The sequence below is a fragment of the Jaculus jaculus genome, chromosome 8 (genome assembly GCF_020740685.1).
Source record: "Jaculus jaculus isolate mJacJac1 chromosome 8, mJacJac1.mat.Y.cur, whole genome shotgun sequence".
In the NCBI taxonomy this organism is placed as follows: domain Eukaryota; kingdom Metazoa; phylum Chordata; class Mammalia; order Rodentia; family Dipodidae; genus Jaculus; species Jaculus jaculus.
The window spans coordinates 43618406-43645093 of NC_059109.1; the positions used below are offsets into that span (position 1 = coordinate 43618406).

Here is a 26688-nt window from a genome sequence, read left to right on the forward strand (position 1 = left end):
GGTGCCGGGGCGGGGAGAGGCTCCCCCTTAAAAACCGCTCACCCGGCGCCCGCTCCGGATCCTGGTCGTCGCCGCGCGCCCACGGGACCCTGCGGAAGAAGAGGAGGGGAGGGTGTTCCCCACACCATGGCATCCACGGACGGGTGAGGAGACTTTGCCGATGGTACCCACGGGGAAGCTGGAGCCGCGCGTGGGGTGGTGTTCCCTCCCTTCCCGCATCCCGGATGGGGACACCCACCGGGACCTCGCAGACTGGCAGAACGTTGGCTGGAGGAGGGGGGAGGACAAGGGGACCGGGCTGATTTCTTTTCCCGGAGCTGGCCGCGTCGCCCTGTTTAAGGATGCTACACGCACAGGGTTGGTTTGATGGAAGGGACAGGTACCCCAGGGGTGTGAAAAAGTGTGCAGAGAAACGCTCTGCGGGTCACTTTGGAGACTGAGGGACAATGAGGGAGTGAGTTTACACTGTGCAGGAAGCAGCGGGGAAGCGCGACGGGACGGTGACCCGCCAGCCCGAATGCGGGGGGGGGGGGACCCGCAGCTTCGAATGGGCCGACCACAGCCTGGGCGGGGCGAGGATCCGCGCGCCGGGCCGGGCCTTGAACGCCTGATGGACACCCGCGGCTGAGGCGCACATGGCTCCCGCCAGGTGCATGGCCCTAGAGGGGTGCGGTGTCCCAGCGAGGTGCATGGGCCGGCCAGGTGCACGGCCCCAGTGTATCGCTCTTTGCCCCAGGGATGGCGGGATCTCCCTGGCCAGCTGTAAGGAAGGCAGGAAAAGATTTGGGTACTTCCCCAGAGGGGCGGGTAAACCTGTGGCTAGGAGCCAGCAGGAGTCTCCAGACTGCGTTGGGAGTGGGGTTGGCTTCTTTATTTTGCCGGTGACCCTGAAGTCCCTTCTTGCCTCTCCTGAAGCTGCAGTTGGCATTGAGAAAGCTTCCGGAGGGAAAGAGGGAGGGACATGGAGCAGCAAGGGGGAAATGAATCCCTTGAATGCCCGCACTAGAAGGAAATGTCCTGGACCTGTCACCCAGGAAACAGCAGGCTGGCTTGAGCCTAGGAAGGAATAAAATGAAAGGGGAATCCAGCCTTTGGGTTCATTCACAAACGACACTAGGTTCTTACAAGAGATCACTGGACCAGCAATATCAAGGGGTTCTCTGGGCTCAGGGGAAGAGTCTTTGGTGTGGACACTTTTCAGAACTTCTGCAATAAATTTTACCAACTCTGCAGGCTGCATTTTTTTTTTTTTAAATTTTTTTTTGTTCATTTTTTATTTATTTATTTGAGAGCGACAGACACAGAGAGAAAGACAGGTAGAGGGAGAGAGAGAGAATGGGCGCGCCAGGGCTTCCAGCCACTGCAAACGAACTCCAGACGCGTGCGCCCCCTTGTGCATCTGGCTAACGTGGGACCTGGGGAACCGAGCCTCGAACCGGGGTCCTTAGGCTTCACAGGCAAGCGCTTAACCGCTAAGCCATCTCTCCAGCCCTACATTTTTTTATTTTTATTTTTTGAGGAGAGGGGTCAGACAATGGTCAGGGTGAGGAGGGGTTATCCAAAGCGAGATCTCAGGACAGCAATCTAAAACAAAGAAAGTATTTCTGCAACAGTCCATTCTTATCCAAGTAAAAGAACCGATCTCTCTCTTTCTCTCTCTCTCACTCTCTCTCTTTCTGCTGGAGTTATTCCAAAAGGGCTCTGGCATTTTGTCTAGCATAAAATTTCTTCTTTTTGCACTTGCAGTTTAGCAGCGTGGACTTTTAAAATGATTACTTATCCAAAAGAATGCTCGGCATAGGCACCTGTATGCAAGGAAAGAAGCGTGCACTGAAGCAGTCTTTGGAATTAAATATTAAGAACGCACATGGCTCAGCACCATTGCTTCTTCATATTTAATTGAACATCTTTTTGTTAGAAGAGATATAAAGAGATATAAAGGTATTTCTGGCTGTCCTCAGGGCCTGTCTAGACTTATTCCAGGTTGGGGAGGTGCTGCTGGAAAGCTTATGTGAAGATGGTCTTCCAAGTATATGCACGCAGCTTGCTCCTTATCTTGATGGCCAGGGAGAGGAGAGGTTAAGCCAACAAACCTCCCTAAAGGAAGTGTGTTTATTTACCTTTGTCCTAAGTGAGAGCTGCAAAGTCATTTGACATTAAAAGTAGAACATGGGCGGGGTGGAAAGATAGCTTAGTGGTTAAGTGCTTGCCTGTGAAGCCTAAGAGCCCTGGTTCGAGGCTCGATTCCCCAGGACCCAGGTAAAGCCAGATGCACAAGGTGGCACATACATCTGGAGTTTGTTTACAGCGGCTAGAGGCCCTGGTGTGCCCATTCTCTCTCTTTCTCTGCCTCTCTCTCTCTCCTTTCTATCTCTCTTTCTTTGCAAATGAACAAATAAAATATTTTTTAAATTATCTAAAAACAGAACAGAAATGATTTTCAGTGTTTAAAACAGGCATGCAATTAATGCTACCTTGGTGAATTGTGCACGGTTAAGAAAAGATTGGATGCAGAAACCTGTATTTAAAAGATGAAAGTTGAAAAGTATATGAAAGTCTGGGAAAGGGAAAGATCTGTGTGATCTATTATTATTCAAGAGCAGAAAGTGATCAGCAGGCAGCATTCTCAAAGCCCTTCTTTCCTTCCAGATACATGTACTGAGACCCTGTTGAGTAGAATGCACCTGCAGGCGCTCTGGTGGAGATAAAGAGGCATACACAGCTTTGGAGCTGGCTCTCAGTAGGTTGGCTCCAGTGGAGGACTTTCATTACTAAATTGTTCCTGTGGGTTGGTGAGATTCGTTTGCCCTCCTCTGATATCTTTAGATAATGAACCTTATAAAGGAAAATTCTGGAAGAACCCCAAGCTGGTCTTCTTTGTTAGTCTTCGTCTTATAACAATATTAAACCCGTTTCCTTGAAACATATGTTGCTGGGGTAGATGTGAAAAAAATAGTAATATGACTCTATACTTTGAATCAATGCATTTTTAGTTCAAGCCTGCTCCAGAATTTTGTGGAGTGGGATGGTGTGGTAAACTGATCACTTTAGTTAACATTTATCTGGGCATAGAGTTAGTGTCAACAACATATGTTGATTACTAATTCTTATAGAATTATTAGATGCATGGTTGTTTTGCATTCCAGTTTCAATGTTCATTTGTATATATCATCACATCTTCTTTCAATAACTCTGGAGCAGGCAGTCTGATGAAAATAGAATAAGACCACAGGAAATAGAATACCATCCTCCCAGGAAGATTCCTGCACTGGCAGAGCTTTGGGTATCATCTGGAAGTGTAAGTTGTCAGTGAGGAATGTACTAGACACGGCTGATACAGAGGCATGCCAGCTTTCTCTCACATCTTTGTATACATCCTCTGTGAGCTGTCTTCTAGAATATTCTTTGTATAGCTTATGCGTTTGCTCTTTGCCCTCTTGCAGAGCTCTATCACCACTGTCCCATTACCTGATGTTTCCGATTCTTTGGCATTGGGATTATCAGCATCTGTTTCACAAACCAAACCAAACCAAACAAACAGCAATTCTCATAGTTCTTAGGCACTGAGAAGTGTTTTCTACAAAGGCCTAACTTGACCCTTGACCATCTCCCCACCTTGGTTGGTTTTTTTTTTTTTTTTGAGTCATTAACATAGCTAGAATTATTGAGATGGCTTTTAGGTTCATGACTCAAATTGTAAAGAGATTATAAGTCGTTGGTGGCAGTCAGGCTAGTGTCCATTATTGACTGGGTCACAGAGTAGCCATATGCTGAAGAGACAGGCAGTTTAGAAATATGTTCCTGGTGACCAGGGATGGCCAGATCGCCATGTATCTCAAAGACTAGCAGGCAGTCTGTTTTCTGATCAGCTCCCAGGAGCCAAGGGGTCAAGGCACAAGCCAATCGGGAGAGCTTGGGTTTCAGTCTGATGTAGACAGCTAGTGAAACAGAAAACTGCTGACAGCAAAAAAGCCCTGCCAAGGGAGACCCCTGAATTGATGACTCCCAGCACACGCAGCTAAACGTAGCAATTGTCTTCTCCGTCGTCCCTGGGGAGTGAAGTTGAGGCAGGCAGGAGGAAGAGGCAATAGAGGGGGCTTAGTGAGGGGGAGAGCTGAAGGCATAGGGCCTTGGGGTCTCCAGGGGTTTGCAAATTGCATGCCTCAGGCTTCACTGGAATTTCATTTCTCATTTTCAGGACTACAGAAATTGTCTTCCTTAGGTGAAATGGGTATGAATAGTGCTGTGATAAAGTCATTTCACATTTACTAAGGTGGTCTCTTGTGAGCAATCGAAAGCTTCATTCTCAAGACACAATTCTTAAATCCAAATGAACACCAACTTATTAAAGACCAAAACACTGGTTTGCACATCAGTCTCAGTGGTGACTTCTCTTTCTCTGACAGCACCGTCAGGTGTCCACTCCTTTGGCCTCTCACTAAGGCACATGTCAGACGTGGCAGGGTCCTGAAGAAATGATGCGTGGCTTGCAGAAGCAAGCAACCTTAGCAGCTGAGTGTGGGCTTTCCGGGCCAGTGTCCCATAAGTTCTAGTTTCAAAACTGCACAACACAGGTTTATTTCAACAAAGCTTTCCTCCATACCTTTTCCTACAGCCATGTCACACAGCCCTCAGATGTCTGGCTCTACTTCTAAAGATGAGCTAAGATGCGTTCTATGGACCGTCTTGCCTCTCAGAATGAACCACATGTCTTCTTCATTGCACCCACCTGCCATCACTATTTTCTAAAAATATTTTTATTTATTTATTTGAGAGAGAGAGAGGGGGGAGAGAGAGAGAGACTGAGAAGAGAGAAAATTAATATGGGGGTGCCAGGGCCTCCTGCTACTGCAAATGAACCCTAGATGCATGAGCCACTTTGTGACTCTGGCTTTACGTGGGTAGTGAGGAATTGAACCCAGACCTTCAGGCTTTGCAAGCAAGCTCCTTTAACCACTGAGACATCTCCCCAGCCCTGCCATCACTATTAAAACACAACACGGAGCGCTTTGAATCCTCTGGCATTGAGAATCTGTCCCTGTGGTCTGAAAAATGCTCTTAACACATGCCACAGTGTCTTGATCACAGTCCTCACTGACAGCTTGCTGGGAGCAGGAAGGTGGACTCCACGGAAAGGGGTTGGGGACCTGGAGTGTGGCAAATCTCTTTATTTACCAGAATTCTGAGATCTCTATCTCCTCCCTCTGCCCACCATTCACCCTGCAAGCCTCCGTGAGCCAACTCCTTAGGATGAATTAATTAGGGAAGTGTTTAAAAATATCTCACGGCTCCATCTCCACGTGCCCACTTATTGATTGGAGGCAGATGGGCTGCGTGTTTGTTAGCAGGAGCGCGAGGGACTGGCATCTCGCTAGGAACCTGTCTTCTGGTTGGCTGCAAATAATGGCAGAGAAGACAATGGGCCCATTGTATTAATGGGGAATGAAGGGGAGATCCTTAAGCTTTGAAAGAGAATACCTTATTTTTCGTGTTCTACTTTGTTTTCAGGGGCTGTTGTTATTTACTTGTGTTCCTTTTGTTTATTTACTGAATGTCTCACTTAGACAAGCAGATGTGACCGTGGCCCGTTCAACTGTTGGCTTGGGCTTTGCGTGATCTTGCCAGCTGCTTCGGATTATAGACTCATTGAGCAAGGGCTGCTCCATTTTGGCAGCTGGACTTGATCTCTATCAATCCCTGTCTCATCTAGGAGGAACGACTGCAAATGTTAAATACCTTGCATGAGGTCCTTGCGAACAAAGATGGAGATGATGTTCCTTTGTCCTGGTGTGTATTAAAGGCTTCATTTACATGGCGGAGAGTGGTTTCTTTTGTTACATTTGGTCGGGAGGGCCATCTGTCACTTGCTGCTCCTAATCTGGGATAGGACTTGGTGCCACGTGCTTCCTTCCCTGGTTCCCAGGCTCTGTTCTCTCTCTCTCTCTGGATCACAGAACTGGTGACAGAGTTGGTAGTGGGGCTGAGAACAGCACACCGCACCCGCACCCCAGCTTTGCTATTTGCCTTAGATGTGAGAGCTAGGTGCTCAGGATGGTGTGTGGCTCATAAAGGATATTGAAAATATTCAATTATTTCCCTAACTTAAAAATATCCCACCTAAAAAGTAACTGGCTTTATCTTCTCTCCAAGATCAGGAGATGTTATGACAAAGAACGTACGCTCACGTTTTCGTTGGTTAAAAACCAAAATACAAGTGTGCGCATCAATCTTAGCGGTGGATTCTCTTCTGCGGCACAGCATGGTCAGGTGTCATCTCCTTTGGCCTTACGCCAAGGCTCATGTAGGACACAGCCAAGTCCTGGAGGGATGATGGATGCTCTTGGCTCATCTCTGGTGGAAAAGAGACTAACACTGAGACCCATGGTCAGACCTGGGGGTTGGTTTTCAATAAACCAAAATGTGCGCATATGCTCTTTGTCACAAGATCTCCTGTTTTGAAATGATTTGTTGTCATTTCTAGTGTAAGCGTAGCTCAGTATTTTGTATATGTGTGTGCACATGTGTGTGTATTACTTGGGAATGAACTTGAGTCTTGCACATTGATAGCTCTCCTTTTGCTTTCTTTTAAATTTCAGAGTTTCAAAAGTTGCCTGAGCTGGCCTTGAACTCACTTTGTAGCCTGGGAAGGGCTTGAGCTTACTATTTTTCCTGCTTCGGCTGCTCAGGAGCTAGGATTACAGACCTGTGACCAAGTCCAAACAGTTCATCAGTTCTGTTTTGTGCATGTGTGTGTTTATGTGTGTGCAGGAGTATGTGTGATGGCGGATGTGTGTGAGTGTGTGGGTGGGTACACATGTTCACACGTACATTTTCATAAGGACAGAGGATAACTTTAGGTGTCATTCCTTAGGCATCATCTACCTTTTCTTGAGACAAACTCTCTCACCTGCTTGAAACTCACCAGTTAGGTTAGACTGGCTGGCCAGTGAGCCCCAAGAATCTGCGTCCTCAGCACTGGGATTACAGGTGTGTGCCACCATGCCCAATATTTGTACATGGATTCTTGAGATTGAACTCAGGCCCTCATATTTGCAAGGCAAGAACTTTGCCAATTGAGCTATCTCCCCAGCCTAGCATTTCTCCAAAGAACTTTGCATGGAGGAACTTACTCAATTCCTGTGACAACATGCTACACCAAAGATTATTATCAATCCCATTTTCCAAGTCCATGATTAAATAATGTGCCCACTGTTTCACATTCAGAATGTGACAAAGCCAGACCCTGAGTTAAGGGATCCTGGTCATGGACATTTTGTTGGGGCTGAGGAATGAATGTCTGGCCATTGTGACAGAGCATGTGCCTTTTAAGACTGGGTAGTCTTTGTGGTAGCTCTTCATTTATGCTCCTTGTTTAACTCCCCACCTCCCTGAGGCAGCTAGAGAGAGTCTGTGGGCTTGGATCCCATTTTCTTTGGGTATACCTAACCATTGCCTAGTAGTTTGGGGTTGGATGATTTCCTCAAAACCTTGTATCTGTGTCAGGTAAGGTAACTCAAACAACTTTTTTTTTTTTTTCTTTTTAACCTATAACCATTTTCTTTTCTGTGCCACATCTTGTCATGTTCTGTGACTTTACTCTGGGTTTCCTCCACCATTACTGATTGTAAGAAAGCTAAGAGCATTGGCTCATCTTGATGCTGTGCTCAGACACAGCCTGGGGCATGGCCATGGGGGCAGACTGTTGGGATGTGGGCATGGGCTTCTTAGTGGAAAATGTAGCTGAGCCTTGGCAGGGGTGGAGGATCCTCAAAGTTGGTAGTCTAGCATTATTTAACTTACCCACTTTCCTGCAGTTTATTTTGCAACAAGATAACAGTGATGACATTGGGGTGCTTTCTGAATTGTGGAAGAACTCTTGTATACATCATATTTCTGGGATTAAAAATATTATTTTATGGATTACCTAAGCTATATCATGCATTTTGAACCATATCCCATTATCCTCCCCTTCCTCATCCCTCCCATGTGACCCCTTTGTTCCCCTAGACAGCTTTGCTTCTACTTTCATGACATCAGTACACATGTGACCTTTGGTATCTATAATGTGTAGGACACACAAATGAGTGAAACCATGAGATCTTTGTCTTCCTGAGACTGACTACTTAATATGATTATCTCCACTGCATCCATTTTCCTGCAAATGATATAACTTCATTATACTTGATGGGTGAAAAAAGTTTCATTGTGTATAAGCCACATCTCCGTTATCCCATCCCTCTGGTCTTGGACACCTGGGTTGGTTCCATAGCCTAGCTACTGTGACAAGTGCCTCAAGGGAAAAAGACACACAAAAAGCATTGATGTGCAAGCATCTCTGTAATAAGTTGTTTTAGAGTCTTTGGGGTAAATATTCAGGAGTAGTGTAGCTGGATTATATTCTAGGTTCTTTTCACCTTTTAAAATTTATTGTTTTTGCATGTGTATGTATATGCATGGTTATATGCTTATGGGTACATGCGTGTGTGTGTGTACAGTTGTGTATGTGTATGTGTTGGCCAGAGTTTGACACTGGGTGTCATATTCAATTGCTCTACCTTAGTCTTTGAGACAGGGTCTCTTGTTGAATCTAGAGCTCACTGGTCATCAAGTAGGCTACCTAGCCAGTAAGTCCCAAGGATTCTCAATCTCTGCTTCCCTGGTACTGGAATCAAAGACCTTCATGACCACACCCAGAATTTTTATGTAGATGCTGGGAATCTGAATGTGGGCCCCCATGCTTGCATGGAAACTGAGCTGAGCCCACTGAGCTGTGTTTCCCATCTCCTATATGTAGTTTTTTGAGGCACTTACAGGAAAATTTAAGTTTGCTAATTACCCAACAGAGAGCAGAAAACATCAGCTCTCCATCCAGGTGAGCAGTGTGAATCCCTTTGGAAGCCCTACAGTTCTTTGGGAATCTTACTTTCCATAGCACTCCATTCTGGTTTTTTTTTTTTTTTTTTTTTTGAGACAATCCCAAGAGACTGGTCTTTTATATGTGAGAGGGCAAGAGCGAGAGATAGAGAGAATTGGTGTGCCACAGCCTCCTGCCTCTGCTACTGAACTCCAGACACGTTCCATTCTCTTTTGATTAAAAAAGTTTTCTTTTGATTAAAAGAGTTTTCCCTCTAGATATACAATTTGATAATAATGAGATAATGTCACAGGTTGACAGTATTCACAGATGTTACCTAGACAGATGCAAATAGAATCATCCATTGGAATGATTGAACTAATTCCAAGTTTATGTGATATAATTCAACTCTCAGAAAGACTCCTAATATTACGTTCATTTTGCAGATGGGCACTGAAGAGAAGTTTTGGTTTTGTGCTGTTATGAGTCCCTTTTTATTACTGTATTGTCACATATTGCAATTAGTCCACATTTCATTAAACGTTCACAAACCTTCCAGTTTTTTTTTTGTTTGTTTTCATTATTTATTTATTTGCGAGTGACAGAGACAGAAAGAGGCAGAGAGAGGGAGAGAGGGAGAGAGAGAGAAAGAGAGAGAGAGAAAGAGAGAGAGAGAGAGAGAGAGAGAGAGAGAGAGAGAGAGCAGATGGCTGCCCCAGGGATTCCAGCCACTGCAAACGAACTCCAGATGTGTGCGCCCCTTGTGCATCTGGCTAACGTGGGTTGTGGAGAATGGAGCCTCAAACTGGGGTCCTTAGGCTTCACAGGCAAGTGCTTAACCACTAAGCCATCTCTCTAGCCCTTGTTTTCATTTTTAAAGCTTCAGTGACTTTCTCCAGTCATTTTGAAATTTTTAATTTTAATTTATTTGAGAGAGAGACAGAATGGGGTGCACCAGGACCTCCAGCTGCTATACACGAACTCCAAACATGTGCGCCATCTTGTGCATCTGGTTTATATGGGTCCTGGAGAATTGAACCTAGGTCCTTTGGCTTTGCAGACAAGCATCTTAACTGCTAAGTCATCTCTCCAGCACTGGCTCCAGTCATTTGGAAAAGAGGAAGCAAAGTAGCTATGTGCCCCAGAAGAAACATAACTATGACAAATGTCTCAGGCTCTGCAGAGGGAGGAAAGGAGCTAGCTTATTTTTGGATGGACATGTGTCAGAGAAAATGCCACCACTGAAAAATGTGGAAATAAGTTTAAGTAGCTGAGAACTAGTGCGAAACTCCATTTGTAGACATCAAAACAGAGAATTTCATATAGAAGGAGGGGCAATGCTGAGGAGCGATGAGGAAGAAGAGAATGGATAAATGAAGGAAAACCTTTTGTTAAGTACCAGAAAAGTCAACATCAACAAACCAAAGTGGATTGTTTTGTTTACTTGCTTTTTCTTTAAAATATTTTTTCTTATTCATTGTTATTTATTTATTTGAGACAGAGAGAGGAAGAGAGAGAGAGAGAGAGAGAGAGAGAGAGAGAGAGAGAGAGAGACAGACAGACAGACATAATGGGCATACCAGGGCCTCTAGCCACTGCAAACGAACTCCAGATGCATGCACCACTATGTGCATCTGGCTTACGTGAGACCTGGAGAGTTGAACCTGGGTCTTTAGGCTTCGCAGGAAAGTGCTGTAACCACTAAGCTATCTCTCCAGCCCTGCTTGTTTGTTTTTATCTCAGTCTTGACCTAGAAGGGCAGTTAGGTTTTGCTGTCCAGTTTAACTGGGAAAGTGGGTGAACAAAGCCTTTGTTTAGGGCTGACATAGTTGAGTGTCTCTGACAGCATTCATCCCAGGCAGCCACGGTCCTTTATATAATGCATGCAGCATGCGCTCCAGAAAAAGTGTCAAGAAGTCAAGAATAAATACTGGGCTAATATCCACGTATGGGTTAGGGAGTAATGGAATTATAGATTGACTCTATTCCTCCCCAGTGTCTTCCTAGATTTCAAAATCATCAGCCAACACACATCTGTCAAAGCATCATGGAATCCAAACACAGGAGAAACCATGGACTTTAAAATTCTGACTAATTGCTAGTGTTTCAAACAAGGAACGAACCACTGGTGGGAGTTTATCAGTCTGAGACATTCAGGTTTGGATTCTTTTCCCAGGTCTCCATGTGTTGGGTGTGGGTGGATCCCAGGAAACAGACTGAGCTGGGGGCCGGTGTGAGTGAACTTCATTGGAAGTTCGCGCTCTTGGCTTGAATTGCTAGGAAGCAGTAAAGGAAGCAGGAGTGTATAGGGGGCGAGTAGTAACCAAGGCCTGGCTCCATCCTCAGGGAGATCTGATGTGAGGACCGCACTTGCAAATGGTCCCCAGTTGAGGGAGGATGTGTAGTTTCTACCTTTGTACTAATCAGTCATCGGATGGCGCTGTGCTAGGCCAAGGGGCATGGCCCTGGAGGAGTACAGTGTAGACAGTGTGGAGACAGCTCCCACATTTCAACCCCTCCATCAGCTAGGCCAATGAATACTTTGTCCTGAAGGTGGGAGCCTGGGTATATGGGCCAGTGCCCCCGGCATCCACTTGATTTCTAATCTCAATGTTTAAGAGATAGCTACATGATGAGCACAGCTGCTTTCAATCTGATTACCCAGGAGTCCAGAGAGAGATCATCTCTGACAAAACGCTGTGCTTTGTCGGTCAAAGGATACACGATTTGTTATAAAGAAAGAATCAGTTCCAACGTTTATGGGACAGATCTCTGTGGCAGAGGTGATGCGTGAAGCCCACAGTTAATAACAAAGTACTGTGTACTCCAAAATTGCTAGGATTACGTTTCACCACAAAATAGGCATACAGTAGAGCAGATGTCAACTTGGTTTGCTACAGCTGCACAGTGTATGCATATATTGAAGTATGCCATAAGTACATAAAACTATTTGCCATTTATAAGTAAGTCAATCAATCCACATTGAATTACATCTTAAAAGGAGGATGCAGTAGGAAGAAAATGGAAGGGGAAGTGGACCTTGTCAGTAAAAATGAGGAGAATTAGGAATTGTCACACTCAGTTTTGGCTGTGACCCCACTCCCATGGCCATCTGGGACAGAAATAGAAGCCCTTTAGCAAGTCCTTCTGAGGGTACATGGTTCAATGGGATTGAGAGGGGGGAGAGAAAGAGAGAGAGAGAGGGAGAGAGAGAGAGAGAGAGAGAGAAAGAGAGAGAGAGAGAGAGAGATATCAGCTGTAGTTACATTTTTCTGATTTCCTTTTAGAATGGTGAGTATGGGAAGTGCCAGAAAAAACAATCGATAAATAGATGACAGCATAGTACAGCAGTTATGGATATATCCAGGGTCCACAACAGCTGTTTTGATGTGCCAACTGGTGTTACTTTCCTGGAGTCCTCGAGGACCTTGGGGGAAGTGAGCATTGGATGGGATGAGCCTTCTTTTGAGTATTCTCTGGGTTGTACTACTGATTCAAGGAGTTGGGTTTCCTGCCAACCTCTATATAGGTGTGTGTGTGTGTGTGTGTGTGTGTGTGTGTGTGTGTGTGTGTGTTCACTGTGCTACCCTGTCCCACTGGTCAGTATTAAGATGGCTTCCGAAGTGAAAGAACACTTTTGTACATAATCCAAGGTCTTGAGATGACCTCTCTGTGAGGATTCTCCTTTTTCTCATATCCCTTGACTCTGCTCTTTTACACCGGGACCCTGAGGCTCTCTCTCTCCCTCTCTCTGTGTTATCAGTAGCACAACTTAGCTCAAGGGGCTCAATAACGAAGCAACAGAAATGGGTGCAAGCTGCGGTGGTTTGAATGAGATGTTCCCATAAATCATGTGTCATGCATGGTTGGTCCCCAGCTGATGGCAGTTTGGGAGGTGGAGCCTTGGTGGAGGAGGTGTGTTGTTGGGGCAGACTTATGGGTGCAACAGACAGCTTCCTCTTGCCAGAGTTCAGCTCACTCTCCTGCCGTTGCTCTCCACCTGCTACGGCAGAGATAATGTCCAGTCTCTGCTCATGCCATGATTTCATCAGCCATCATGTGGCTTCCCTTCAAGATTGCAAACCAAAATGAAACTTTTTTCCTTTCAGCTGCTTTGGGTCTGGTCCTTTACCCCAGCAACTAGAAGGAAACTGTGACACAACAGAGGCTCATGACGAATTTTCCTTCCCTTTCTTCATCCATTTCTTTAAATTTGTTTGTTTTGTTTTTCGAGGTAAGGTCTCATGCAAGCCCAGGCTGACCTGGAATTCACTATGTAGTCTCAGGGTGGCCTTGAACTCATAGCGATCCTCCTACCTCTGCCTCCTAAGTGCTGGTATTAAAGGCATATGCTACCATGCCTGGCCTCTTTGTCTGTTTTTTGAAAAATATTTTTATTTCCTTATTTGCAAGGGGAGATGGAGAGAGAGAGAGAGAGAGAGAGAGAGAGAGAGAGAGAGAGAGAATGAACAAGAGTAGGTGTGTGACTGCTGGTGGGAATGCAATCTGGTCCAGCCATTGTGGAAATCAGTGTGGAGGTTCCTAAAACAGCTAAAGATTGATCTACCATATGACCCAGCTATAGCACTCCTAGGCACATATCTGAAGGACTCATCTCATTTCCTTAGAAGTACGTGCTCAACCATGTTTATTGCTGCTCAATTTATAATAGCTGGGAAATGGAACCAACCTAGATGTCCCTCAACTGATGAGTAGATAATGAAGATGTGGCACATTTATACAATGGAGTTCTACTCAGCGGTAAAGAAAAATGAAGTTACGAAATTTGCAGAAAAATGGATGGACCTGGAAAGGATTATACTAAGTGAGGTAACCCAGGCCCAGAAAGCCAAGCACCACATGTTCTCTCTCATATGTGGATCCTAGCTACAGATGATTGGACTTCTGCGTGAGAATGAAAATACTTAGTAGCAGAGGCCAGTAAGTTAAAAAGGAGACCTAAAGGAAAGAAAAAGGAACGGAGGAGGGTACTTAATAGGTTGATATTGTATATATGTAAGTACAATGATTGAGATAGGGAGGTAATATGATGGAGAATGGAATTTCAAAGGAGAAAGTGGGGGGGGGGAGGGAGGGAATTAACATGGGATTTTTTTTATAATCATGGAAAATGCTAATAAAAATTTTAAAAAAACAACGAGTAGGTGTGTGAGGAACTCTAGTCACTGCAAACAAACTCCAGATGTGAACTGAATTAGGCCTGAGGTGAACATTGGTTAGCAGATTCTGGGGCTTATGGAAGGACTCAGTGGCCAAGTATATCAGAGAGTGAGCTGGAGCGTGGGCGTAAAGCCAACACTCAGGTTTCTGTCTTAAGCAAATAGTGAGTGGCATTATCTCGGAAAAGAATGCAGGCGAAAAATAACACCTTTGCAGAATACCATGAATTTGGCTCAGCACACTGAGAAGTTCCGTGTCTGGGGCATCAGTGGAGATGCTCACAGGCGAGGCTGGGTCTCTGGGGAGGCTGGGTCTCTGGTCCCTAAGCGAGCTCACCCTGACAGTTTGAAGCGGGAAGGAAGACAGGCAAAGGAAGGGTCCTGGGGAGCTGTGGTGTCTATAAAGATAGGAAAGGGGAGTGAGTCAAAGTGCACCTACTGAGAGTGAGAGATGAGCAGATGCCTCAGAGTGTCTGACAATGTCTGCTACAGAGAGACGCAGCAATGTGGCGCTGCAAAGCGGTCATTGGATTAATCCATTTCGAGCCCACCATTGGCCTCTGTTGGGGAAGGATCAACAGAGCAATGCCTTTGTCACCCTGTGGGTACAAATTGAGAATGGATGGAGTGAAAATAAATGCAAAATTTTTTTTTGAGTGGCAGTTAAGAGGGGGGGTATAAATATGAAAGTAGATTTAGGGGACAGCAGGAATGCATCAGCAGGAGAGCATTTTTTTTTTTTGTCTTTCCTCTTCCTTTCTCCTTCTTTCCTTCCTTCTCTCTCTTTTTTTTTCTTTTGATTAAAAAATCTCTTTGATAAGGTCTCTAACAGGCTGATCTGGAACTCACTCTGTAGCCCAGGCTGCCTGTGAACTATGGCAATCCTCCTACCTCAGGGTTTGCGTGAGTTCTCATGTTGAGGGAAAGGCTTAATCCGTGAAGATGCCTCCTGGACTAATATTTGTAGAAAATTCTGACAAGGAAGGTTTGCTTTGGAGGGTCCTGCAGGGGAGGACAGGGTGGCTCTCAGAATTCTTGGCTGAATCTCCCTATGGCATATTTGATCAATCCTACAAGTCAGAAGAGCGAGGGAGGAAAAGGCCACCTGTCTAGACAGCCAGACCCACACAGCCAACCATGCCGACCCCACGAGGGACAGATGGACAGCCAGCTGGAGCTGCCTCTGGAGTCTCATTGTCAGCAAGCTGGAGTTGGTCTTGTTGGGAAGTGGTTTCTCTTTTCTTCTGGAGTCACTCTCACAGCCTGCCTGTGGCCCCCTAGCTGGAATTCTCCTCTTTTTGTCCCTCACCCTGTGCTTTTATGTAATGTCTATGAAGACTTCCTTGGTCTCAGTCTCCCCCCTGGGCTCTTCATTCTTCTTGAATCCTTTCTGGAACATTCTCATAACACATGCCTCCTGATGGCCTTTTTATCTCACATTCTCTTCCCCCTCCCCCCATCCCCAGACTGATAGATCCCATGGTCTAACTGATGTCTCGATCTGCTCAGTGTGTGGGCGTCTGGAGATGAGCATGCTACAATGGAGCCACTGACCTTCTCTCCCTGCAGACTTACCCCTACTCCCTCCCGAGTTCCCCCCCTCCGTTTCAGCAAGCACTGTTGTCTATATACTCAAAGTCAGAAATACAGGTATTGTTTCTGGCTTTTCCATTTCTGTCAGCCTGAATCTGTGAGGTACCAAATCCTCTCTCCATACTGTTCCTTAAGTCGGGCCCCTTCTCTCCATTATCATAGATAATACATTGGCTCAGGAGACAGCCACTGCTCTCTGAATCGTGTCATAGCTTCCCACCTTCCAGTTCTTCAAACGCCCCCTGGCTTTGCCCACCTATGCTGTCTACAGTATCCTTCCATTCTTCTCCCATCATTCTGAAAAGGGCCACGCCCTCTTCTCACAGGGCACCAGCTACCAGCAAAAAAGCTGTTTTCCAGAGGGGCCTTCTCTCCTTGCTCTATCTAGAATAGATCCTCTCTTTGTTCTATCTCACTTCTCTAAGAGTACTGAGAGCCGGTTCATCATTGCCTCCTCCTGGCTTAAAACAAAACAAAACCAAAAAATATTTTATTTTTATTTATTTATTTATTAGAGAAAGAGAGAGAGAGAGAGAGAGAGAGAGAGAGAGAGAGAATGGGCAGGCCAGGGCCTCCAGCTACTTCAAACAAACTCCAGATGTGTGCACCCCTTTTGCATCTGGCTTACATTGGTCTTGGGGAGTCGAACTTGGGTCCTTTGGCTTTGCAGGCAAACGCCTTAACCACTAAGCCATCTCTCCAGCCTCTCCTCCTAGCTTTTAACACAGTGCACTCAGTGAGCACTCACTGTCTTAATCCTCAAGCAGTGAGTCTGAGGAAATGGGGGTAGAGTCTTAAAGGAGATGGCGTGTGAGTTGAGCCTGTCCCGTGACACTTTGTTCAGACCTCACATTTAGCACTTACATTAGAACAGAGTGTACACAATGTTTTCTGCTCTGGCTGCTCACTATCTTGACATCTCTCTCAGTTCCAGGATTATCTTAATTTAATTGTGTCTCATCTTATGATCATTATTCCAATGAATGTTAGTTAGCATCATTGAGTTGTCCACTTTGGCAAAGAGACCTGTAGAAGCATATATAGACACAAAGCACAGGTCGAAGTCAGCAATAGCGTGAAGCCAAGCTTGTGAAAAGCATGACCTTTTACTTCTTGGGATGCTGTGATCTCGGTAAGGGTGATAGTTTGGCTATTCCTGCCCAGCACACCTCCTCTTTTCTTCAAAATATATTTTATTTATTTGAGAGAGCAAAAGAGGCAGAGAGAGAGAGAGAGGAAGAGAGAGGGAGAGAATGGGCATGCCAGGGCCTCCAGTCACTGCAAATGAACTCCAGATGCGTGCGCCCCCTTGTGCATCTGGCTTACATGGGTTGTGGAGAATCAAACTGGGATCCTCTGGCTTTGCAGGCAAATGCCTTAACTACTAAGCCATCTCTCCAGCCCTAGCCCTCCTCTTTTTCACGATTGGTGTTTTTGTTGTTATTGTTTGAGACAGGGTCTCATGCAGGCCAGAATGGCCTCAAGCTTCCAGTACTATAGAAGATGATGTTGAACTCATGATCCTCCTGCCTCCACTTCCAGATACTAGGTTTATAGGTATGCACCCCCACACCCAGATTTATGCAGTGCTGGGGATCCAACCAAAGGCTTTGCACATGCTATTCAAGCACTCTACCAACTGAACTCCCTCCCCAGCTCCAATAAACCTTTCTATTGAGTGTGGAGAGTTCAACGGGGTCAAGTAGGGTACATGATGGTCAGACGGACAGCACTCATCTTGTGAAACCAAAGATAGGTTCACCATAGTCAGTCTTCTCCTCATTCTGCTACCAGAGAAAATATTGGAAACTCCTTTAAAATACACCAAATTGGAATCAGATGAGCAGCTTTTAAAAAATATGTTTTATTTTTATTTATTTGAGAGGGGGAGGGAGGGAGAGAATGGGCACACCAGGGCCTCCAGCCACTGCAAACACATTCCAGACACATGTGCTGTCTTATGCATCTGTCTTACTTGGGTCTTGGGGACTCAAACCTGGGTCCTTAGACTTTGGAGGCAAGTGCCTTAGTCACTAAGCCATCTCTCCAGGCCCAGAGGAGCATCTTTGAGCCCTCAGTCTTTTCCATGACCACCTGCCTCCATTTATAACCATGAATGTCTATTCATTTCCTTTGTTCTGTGTAAAAGAAAACAAGCAGGTAGGATGAATTTAACACTTAGATATGAAGTAGGCACTTAAGTGAAAGGCAATTTTTAAATTACATCAGTGAGTAAAACTCAGAGCTTGACAGTTTAACTGCTCATAAAACTTATTAAGAAGAAAAGTCACCCCAGTGGAGTTATCTTGCCTTGACTTCCTGCAGGTCTAGAGATAATGTCTACTATTTAGGATGTGTTTTCTAGTAACATAAATAAGAATGTTAGGCCTTCCTTCCTTCCTTCCCATCTTTCTTTCATTCATTCTTTCTTCTTTCTGAAGTGGATTTCTTCTCTTCCGTTTCCTGGTGCTGGCCACGTATGGGATATTAGTGATGTCTTTTGGGGATCAGAGGCTAAGAACTAAGGCAGAGTCTTCTAATTTTAAGCAGTTCCATTCAAGTTCTGGGCCTGGCTTAGTGGACAGTGCAAGAGCCCCTTCCTGAGCCTCCTGGGCACATCGTCAGCTGCAGCCACCCTCATCAACCTTATGGTGAATGCTAAGGCAAGCCAGAGCATGCAGGCTGCCCTGCTGATGGGAAACTGAAATAAAATAAAGATTCTGGGCATGGGAGATTGCTCAGCGGTTAAAGTTCTTGCTTCCAAAGCCTGTCTGCCTAAGTTCGATTTCCCCAGTACCCACAAGAGTTTGGAGTTGCTTTGCAGAAGCAAGAGACCTTGGAATGTCCATCCTTCATTTCATAAATAAATAAAAATGTCTTAAACATATTTTTCACTTATTTGAGAAAGAGCGAGAGAGGCAGAAAAAAAGGAGGGAAGGAAGGAAGGAAGGAAGACAGTGAGAGTTCAAACACGGCAGGGTCTCCTGCCACTACAAACAAACTCCAGACATGTGTACCACTTTGTGTGTCTGGTTTTATGTGGGTGCTGGGGAATGGAACCTGGGTCTTCAGGATTTGCAAGAAAGTGCCTTGGCTGCTGAGCCATCTCTTTAGCCACAAATTAAAATATTTTTTAAAAAGTGGAGATTCTGCACATTTTCTAGTTTCCTCCGCTACAGATGCCATTGCGGGATCTGAGAACAAGGCGTATACATGGGTTGTGTTTTGTTTCTCTTTGATCTTTTTCTCCCTCTCTGTCTCAAGACTCAAAGCATTTCAAGGCAAATCATCCCCGGATGTCATGGCCCATGCCCACAACAGCATTAACTATTAGAAAGACCTAACCAGTGCGTCCAGCAGGGGGCGCAGTGGAGCCACATGGTCTCCATCTGCCAAGGCAATGGGGATTTTCCTGCCACTCCAAAGCAAGAGCCAGAAAGCGAATCGTCCTTGCCCTTGGAAGCCCCAGCCGTTGCTTGGGATTTTAAGAAGGGAAACTCTGCAACTTTGATTGCTTGCATCTCAAGTGACCTGGAGTTGTCCCGCCAGCCAGAGGCCCATAGCTCTCTGGAGGCCACAGGCGCACCGAAGGCACTTGGTTAGAGGAGTCTGGGAGGGAGTTGGCTACAGACGTTTCCAGTCCTGGCTGGGAGCCTCTTCCTTGGCCTCCTCCTCACCCTTCTCCTGCCCGGCAGCCACGCAGGATCATTCCTTCTGGACTCAGGTACGTGCAGGCTGTTTCTGTCTGGGTCATTGGCAAACTTTTGTAAGGTGAAAGGGGGGTCGAGGTGGAACAGAATGGGGTTCGTGGGTCCTTCAAGGCACAAAGGGACTTGAAGGATTAAAGAGGACATTTGAAAAGTGGGAAGGGCCCCAAAATAAACAACCTAAGACTGGAAGCGTGAATGCAGATATTCTTTTTAAAATGACTAACCAGCCACCCAAAGGGTAAGCTTGTTCGCAAGCCAGTTGGCAGCAACATTAACCTAGGCATGGGAGCATTGCTTTTGTTAAAGACACATTCCCTTAGGTGTCAGATTGGTCCTCTGTCCATATGTTGTCTAAAGACACTCTCCTCTTTGCGCCAAGCTACCAGGCAAGCCAGCAAGGGACGGGCTAGTCCACATTTTCAGATCACAGGAGACTCATGGGTCTGTGATGTTAAGGTCTCACTGGGGACATTTTAAATTAACTTATGTCATGGCTGAGTAGTTGAATGAGCTCTTGAAGAGCCAGCACGTGGGCTGAGAGTCCTTACCATACGTTCGATTTCTCCTTCCAGACAACCTCAGATTATTTGAGATTCAACATAGAAATCCTGGCTTCCTGGGTAGGTGATTTGGGTTTACCGCTTGGTGGTTGTCAACTTGAAATTCGTTTTTAATTTTTTTTTCATTTTGAGAGACAGAGTGGGGGTGGGAGAGAAAGTGGACATAACCAGGGCCTTCAGCCACTTTAAACGAACTCTACACCCATGTGCCCCTTGTGCGCAAGAGTGACATTGGGTGCTTGCATCACTGTGTGTCTGGCTTACGTGGGACTCGGAGATTCAAACATGAGTTCTTAGGCCTTGCAGGCAAGCGCCTTAACATCAAAGCCATCTCTCCAGCCCCAACATGAAATTTTGAAAATTTTAATAACAAGTGGCCTCATGTTGTCATTTTACACTGTCCCCCACAAATTATGTAGCCAGTTCTAATAGGGGAGCCATGTGTGAGCAAGCTTATAAGAAATACTCTCTGTGATTATAGTGAACGAGATAGAGAGATGACCTTGAAAATATCTACTCTCTTGCAGAGTGCTAAAAGATTCCAACGATGAAATACTTTGCATAAAACAGCTTTGGGGAGCTAACATTACATGTAGTTATGAGGCTGTGGTTTTGCTAATATTGCTATGTCTTCACTCATTAGCTGGGTTACTTCGGTAGGCTGAAAAGCCGCTCTGAGATTCAGTTTCTTTGTTAAGCGTGGGCAATGTCACCTACCCAATGTGGGTTGTGAAGTGCTCTGGGCTCAAAGCCTGGGACACGGAAGTTTTCTGGTAATGGTGACATTGCTGTTCTTCGCGGAACTGTCTCCCGGTTACCTTCAGCCTGCTTTGCTTAGGTTGGGTTTTCCATCAGCCTCTTGACTTTGCAAATGACGTTGTGACACGTGGGACGCCCCCACAGGCATGTTTGCTGAGTCTCTCTCCTAGAGCCGCTGCAGATAAGATTAGAAAGTAGGCCCTTAAGTCTTTGATGGCATGAATGGTGTATTTGCACATGCCAGGATTGTTTGAAGATTTTTTTTTTCCCTATGTGCTCTTAACCCTTCACTTGCTTCACGCATAACATTTCTGGTTCAAATGAATAGCACCTTTCCCACTCCAGAAGGGTATCCTCCAGCCGATTTATTTTGGACGCTGTACACTTAGAGCTCATAGAAGAGGCCACAAATCTACCAGGGCCTCTTGCCACTGCAAATAAGCTCCAGATGCATGTGCCACTTTGTGTGTACGGCTTCACATGGGTACTGGGGAATCAAACCCAGGCTGTCAGGCTTTGTAAGAAAGCACTTTCAACTGCTGAACGATCTCCCTGATCCAGTACCCTTGTTGAATGGCTGTGTATTTTGTGGGTGTGCTGTGACTTTAAACCAGTCTCCTGTTGTGAGTCTTGAGCATGTTTCTGGTTCCTCAGTATTACTAATGTCTTGTATAAACACTTGTGCTGGGCTGTATCATTCTTTCCCTAGGGTGCTAGAGGTTAAGTCACTGGGTCAAATGGTATAACTGGTACTCATTTTGACATAAACATATGTAGGCCTCAGAAGCTGGAGTTTCCCAAATACAGTCACCTTGCTTAGTCCGCCTCAGTTCAGCATCTCTTAACTGTAGTCACCAGGTAGAATGGTACTGCAGTTAATTTGGCAAAACCCTGAGCCAGGCTTAAGGTAGATAAGGTCTTTCCTGAACTTAGTAAGTTATTTTTTAATTAATTTATTTGAGAGATAGATAGAGAGAGAGGGAGGGGGGGAGGGAGAGGCAGATATATAGAGAGAATGGGCTCACCAGGGCCTCCAGCCACTGCAAACTCCAGACGTATGTGACCCCTTGTGCATCTGGCTTACATATAGACACTGAGAAATTGAACCTGGGTCCTTAGGCTTCCCAAGTAAGCGCCTTAACAGCTAAGTCATCTCTCCAGCCCAATCAGTTATTTTTTTTTTTATATACCCTGACATCAGTTTATATTAAAAAGCTCATCCATCTGTATTGGGAGCTTTATTATAAATTCCAGAACATTCTCTGACTGATTTTTAAATACAGAATTCCCACTGCATTTCTGAGGTTTTGCTCTCCTTTGCTGAGTGCTTTGTGTGAAGCTGGGGTGGTGGTTTGAATGTGACAGGCCCCCCAGAGCCTTGTATGTTTATGATTAAGCCTCACACTCAGTCCCAAGCTGCTGATAACAGGTAGCTGGGGTTGGTGTGTTGTTTGGACTGTTGTAACCCAAGCTCTCCTTGCCAAAGCTAGCTTCATCCTGTTGCTGCATCCCAGCTGCTGTGATAAGATGTGGTACCCAGCCTCTGCTCTGCCATGCTTTCCCCACCTTGACATTGTAGGCCCAAACAAACTCTTCCCTCTCTTCAGCTGTGTGTTTTGTCCCAGCAACAAGAAGGAACCTGCTAGAGCTTGGGTAACTTAGAAAATCAAGAGTTTTATTTGGTTTATGATTCCAGTGACCAGAAGCTCCAAGCAGTATAGCATCCATATTTTGGCAAGAGGCTACCTTGGTGAAGTGAGAACGGCAATGGTTGCCTTACATGACCACCATACGGAGCAACTTTATTGATAACCGCCTCTGGGGAGAACTGGCTCACTCCCGTGAGACCTTACCTGCTCTGTGTGGCGGCAGGAATCCAGGAAGGACAGGAGCCTTCCTTCAGGCCCTGCCTCTTAAGAATTCTTCTGCTTCAATACTTTTACATTGGGCATCAAGTGGACAGCATGCGAGCCTATGGGAGTTCAAACTGCCAATGCAGAGTGGGTCCTGGCTTTAACTCTGGGATTCTTCCTTCCTTTTTTTTTTGGTGGGGGGTACAGATGGAAACAGCTGACTGTCTCTGCTTTGAGTGGGAAAAGGTAGCCTAAGAAGCCACAGCCACCAGAACTGCTGGGATTGGATATTACCCGTCCATAGCCTGCATGTCTGCACACCTAGCCCTGCCCCTCTCCTGGCCCCCAGCAGCCTTTTGTTAGTAGTGACCTCTACACAACAGAGTGAGATGGACATTTGAGACGTGCGTCTTGATAAATCACGCAGGAAACCATTTTGGTTCAATTATTTGGGTAGGTCAAAGGCAAAGCGTTTAGTCCAAACCATTTAAAGTATTTGCTTTCGAGCCGGGTGTGGTGGCTCATGCCTTTAATCCCAGCACTTGGGAGGCAGAGGTAGGAGGATCACCACGAGTTCGAGGCCACCCTGAGACTACATAGTGAATTCCAAGTCAGCCTGGGCTAGAGTGAGACCCTACCTCAAAAAAAAAAAAAAGTATTTGCTTTCATTTCCCATAGGATTTATGAAGTGTTTTCAGGCAGTCAAGTGTCTGTTCAAGGTCAACTTTTGGGACAGGGGATAGTGGCTCAGTTGGTGCAGTGCTAGACCACACAAGCATGGGGACCTAAGTTTGGATTCCCAACACCTATTTAAAAGCTGGGTGAGGGATGGAGGGATGGCTTAGTAGTTAAGGCATTTGCCTGCAAGGCCTAAGGTCCCAGGTTCGATTCCCCAGGACCCAACGTTAGCCAGATGCACAAGGGGGTGCACACGTCTGGAGTTTGTTTGCAGTGGCTGGAGGCCCTGACACACCCATTCTCTTCCTCCCTCCCTCTCTCTCTCTCTCTCTCTCTCTCTCTCTCTCTCTCTCTCTCTGTCAAATAAATAAATAAATAAATAAAATATTTAAAAGCTGGGTGAGGCTGCACGTGCCTCTATAATCCCAGTTCTGGGTGACCCTGGGCCTGTCTGGATAGTTTGTGTAGGGAAATGAGTGAGCTCCATGCTCAGTGAGAGATCCAGACTCAAAAAATAAGGTGGATTGTGAACTGAGGAAGATGCCTGAAGTCGACCTCTGGTCTCATTCATGCATGTGCGTGTTCATCATATGTACATCCCCCCATATGCACACACACACACACACACACGAGCATACACACATGCACACCACACACACAAAGCAAGGTCAACTCTTGATTTTCTTCGTGACAAACCTGTCAGATGGCAAGATGGAGAACAAGGGGAGGAGGGAGGGGGATGGCAAGGACACACCGAAGGCAAATGTGGGTGGTCTGCCCTTTCCAGACTGGTAGGAACAGATTGCAAGCCAAACATTTGTTATTTTGGAAGTAACTTGTAGGCTGATGCAAATACACTTGTTCAAATGTAGGTCTCCCAGAATGGCATTTGGGGCCCAGTCATGGGCAAGTGAAGCAGGGCTTATGAAGAATCCCTCCTTTGGTCAGAGAGATTCTGGGACTATCAAATGGTTGAAGCCTCCAGCTGCCAACTCTTTGCCTCTGTTTAGCACTGTAAGATGAGGTAGCTCACATCACCTCCCGACACAGGCAGGGGCATGACTTCCTATTACCACTTAAACTGGGGACCTCAGATGTCTATCTGAGCAGCCTTCAGTTAACAGCTTTGCAAATGGGCTGCTTGCTGTGGACGGCAGTTTAGATTTTCTTTCCTGGGACCAACTGGAGCCATCTTTTTGTTTCCATCCTTTCCATACTGTGTGTAACCGATGGATGTGAAAGCTGGAAACGAAGATGAAATTGGCTTATATATGGTGGTGTCACAGCAAACTCAGAATGTTCCAGAACATTTGGCTCTACCCTCTCACTATCCTGAAGCCCAAGGTTAGAGTGAGGAGAGAAGCTACAATTTCAATTCTAGCTCTGTCGTGGCTGCTGGACCAGAAGTCCTTCATGGTAAAGGCCAAAAGAGAACATGAGGTTCTTCTGTTGGAAATCATTTTTCTGCAATGGAATTTCATTAACACACAGAAATAGAAGCTTATTTCTTGTTGTCCTGGAGGTGAAAGACCATGGTGGTGTCATGTTTGGAGCCTGGTGAGGACCTGAGTTTGTATAGATGGCATCTTCCAGTCGTGTCCAAGAAAAGGACTGAAAGCTCCCCCAATTCTCTTTTTAATTTTTTTTCTATTTTTATTTTTTTAGAAAGAGAGAGGGAGAGAGAGAAAGAATGGGTGCCAGCCATCTTCAGCCTTCTGTGAATAAGCTCCAGACATGGGCCCCCTTGTGGCACAGGTGCGGCATTGCATGCCTGTGCCTCGGTGCAACTGGCTGTGTGGGACCTGGAAATCTGAACATGAGTTCTTAAGCTTTCTGATGCGCTTTGCCGACTCTCCAGCCCTTCCCCATCTCTTCTATTAGAGCACTAACCCTAGTCACCAGGGTTCTTCACTTGCATCGTGACACTGCTGAACGATGGTCTTTGGAGATTAGAATTTCCACAGGGCAGGGTATACACATGGCCATGTGGGGCCATGATACAGTTATATGGCCTAGAGCACAAGACTGCCTCACATGGACCCTGAGTGCTCTCTTTCCCTGCTAGGACATGAGCTTGATAAACACCTTGCCTGCTTTATCTGTGACCTCCACTGTGGGTCTCTCCTTCCCAGATGCTTTTGAGGCTGGTGCCTCTGGAACTCTCTCTTACTTTGATGCTGCTTGCCCCGGATACCCTGGTGGTAGAATGACATGGGAAGAGTCCAGATTCCCTTTGTTCCTCTGCCCCTTAATTCCCCAGAATCTCACCTGTAAAAAGGAGATTGTCACTATAAGCTTTTAAAACGACAAATGAAAGAGCAACAAAAATCACTGCTTTCAGGGTTTGAGAAAAAGCTCACAGATTTTTGATAGGAGCTCTGTCCTCCTCAGAGAAAGCCCCTTTCTTCCTGGCTTATACCTGGCAAGCCTACATCTGCCTAGTGGCATGTGACATGACCTGCAACAAGCTCTTCAGTGCCCTACCTGTTCAGGTGTAGTGAGGGGCTGTTCAGTATGAACTGCTGTTAAAGTTTGGACTACTCACTGTGGTCACAGGCAAGGGGATACGCTGCCTCCTCCTTCTGGTTCTTTGTGTCCCTTTAACTGTATGCCATGACATCTTTTGTAAGGCCACCAACCCTCTAGTCAAGGACAGGATGGAAGCCAAGGCAAAATGAAAACTGATTGTCCCATCTTGCTTCTAGGAATGACCAGGGCCAGTTGACCATGAGGTTTGGAGTAGATTTACCACTTATCACAGAGTGCTTCTCTGAAAACAATTAGTGGTCCCCAGGGGCAGGGCATCATCCATAGCTACTAAGGAGAGGAGCACTTGTCTTAGTGACAATGTACCTCACACCTGTGCAGTCTATGTGTCATTTGGATTTGCTGTGCCTTGTCCTTTCCTCCTCTTCCACTAGTTTAAGTGGGTAGCAGGAATGGGACTCAGTGCTGGGCATTCCCAAGCTCCAGGGACAAGTGGCTCTGGTCATTCCTACTCACAAGATGGGAGCACCTGTCCCTGGTGGCCTTGAAACAGCTAAGGAGGTGATGAAGATGAGGCTATGAAAGGAACCCTCCAGGGACAAGACAGGATTTGCTCACCTGGTCTGTTCTGGCTTTTTCTGCTGGGTCACACAGTCATTTTTCCAAAGGCCAAAATTCATGCTTCTTGGGCTAAAGTTAGAGACTTCTTTCTCTGTCGGGAGAGTTAAATTAGCTACTTGAACTTTCATATGTCTTTAAGGTAGTCTTTAGCTCCAGGTTCAGGTTCAGGTTCAGGCTGGAAAATCTGCATAATCGCCACCTATGGGCACCGAGGTCATGGGTGTCTAGAGCATGGGGGCAGTCACTGTGGTGCCTGGACAGCAGATGGAGGCTTTGGGCACATGAGTAGATGGGTCTCTGGTTCCTCTGTGCCTGGCTGGCAGCGTGTAAGAAGAGGGTGAAGGTCTCAGACTGGTGCTATACAACATCCTGAGAAAACCAGAGGAGCTCGGC

The 26688-nt window shown here is 45.9% G+C and overlaps 1 protein-coding gene across 2 annotated transcripts in view; it reads left to right on the plus strand.

Moving 5' to 3' along the window:
* The window catches only part of Slc1a2 (solute carrier family 1 member 2), a 160390-nt gene continuing 133702 nt past the window's right edge, over window positions 1–26688 (plus strand). For both annotated transcript variants that reach the window (XM_045157619.1, XM_004660806.3), the window contains exon 1: window positions 1–143. In XM_045157619.1, coding sequence (XP_045013554.1) covers window positions 127–143 — 17 coding nt within the window. In that variant the 5' untranslated portion in view covers window positions 1–126. The remainder of the gene's footprint in view (window positions 144–26688) is intronic.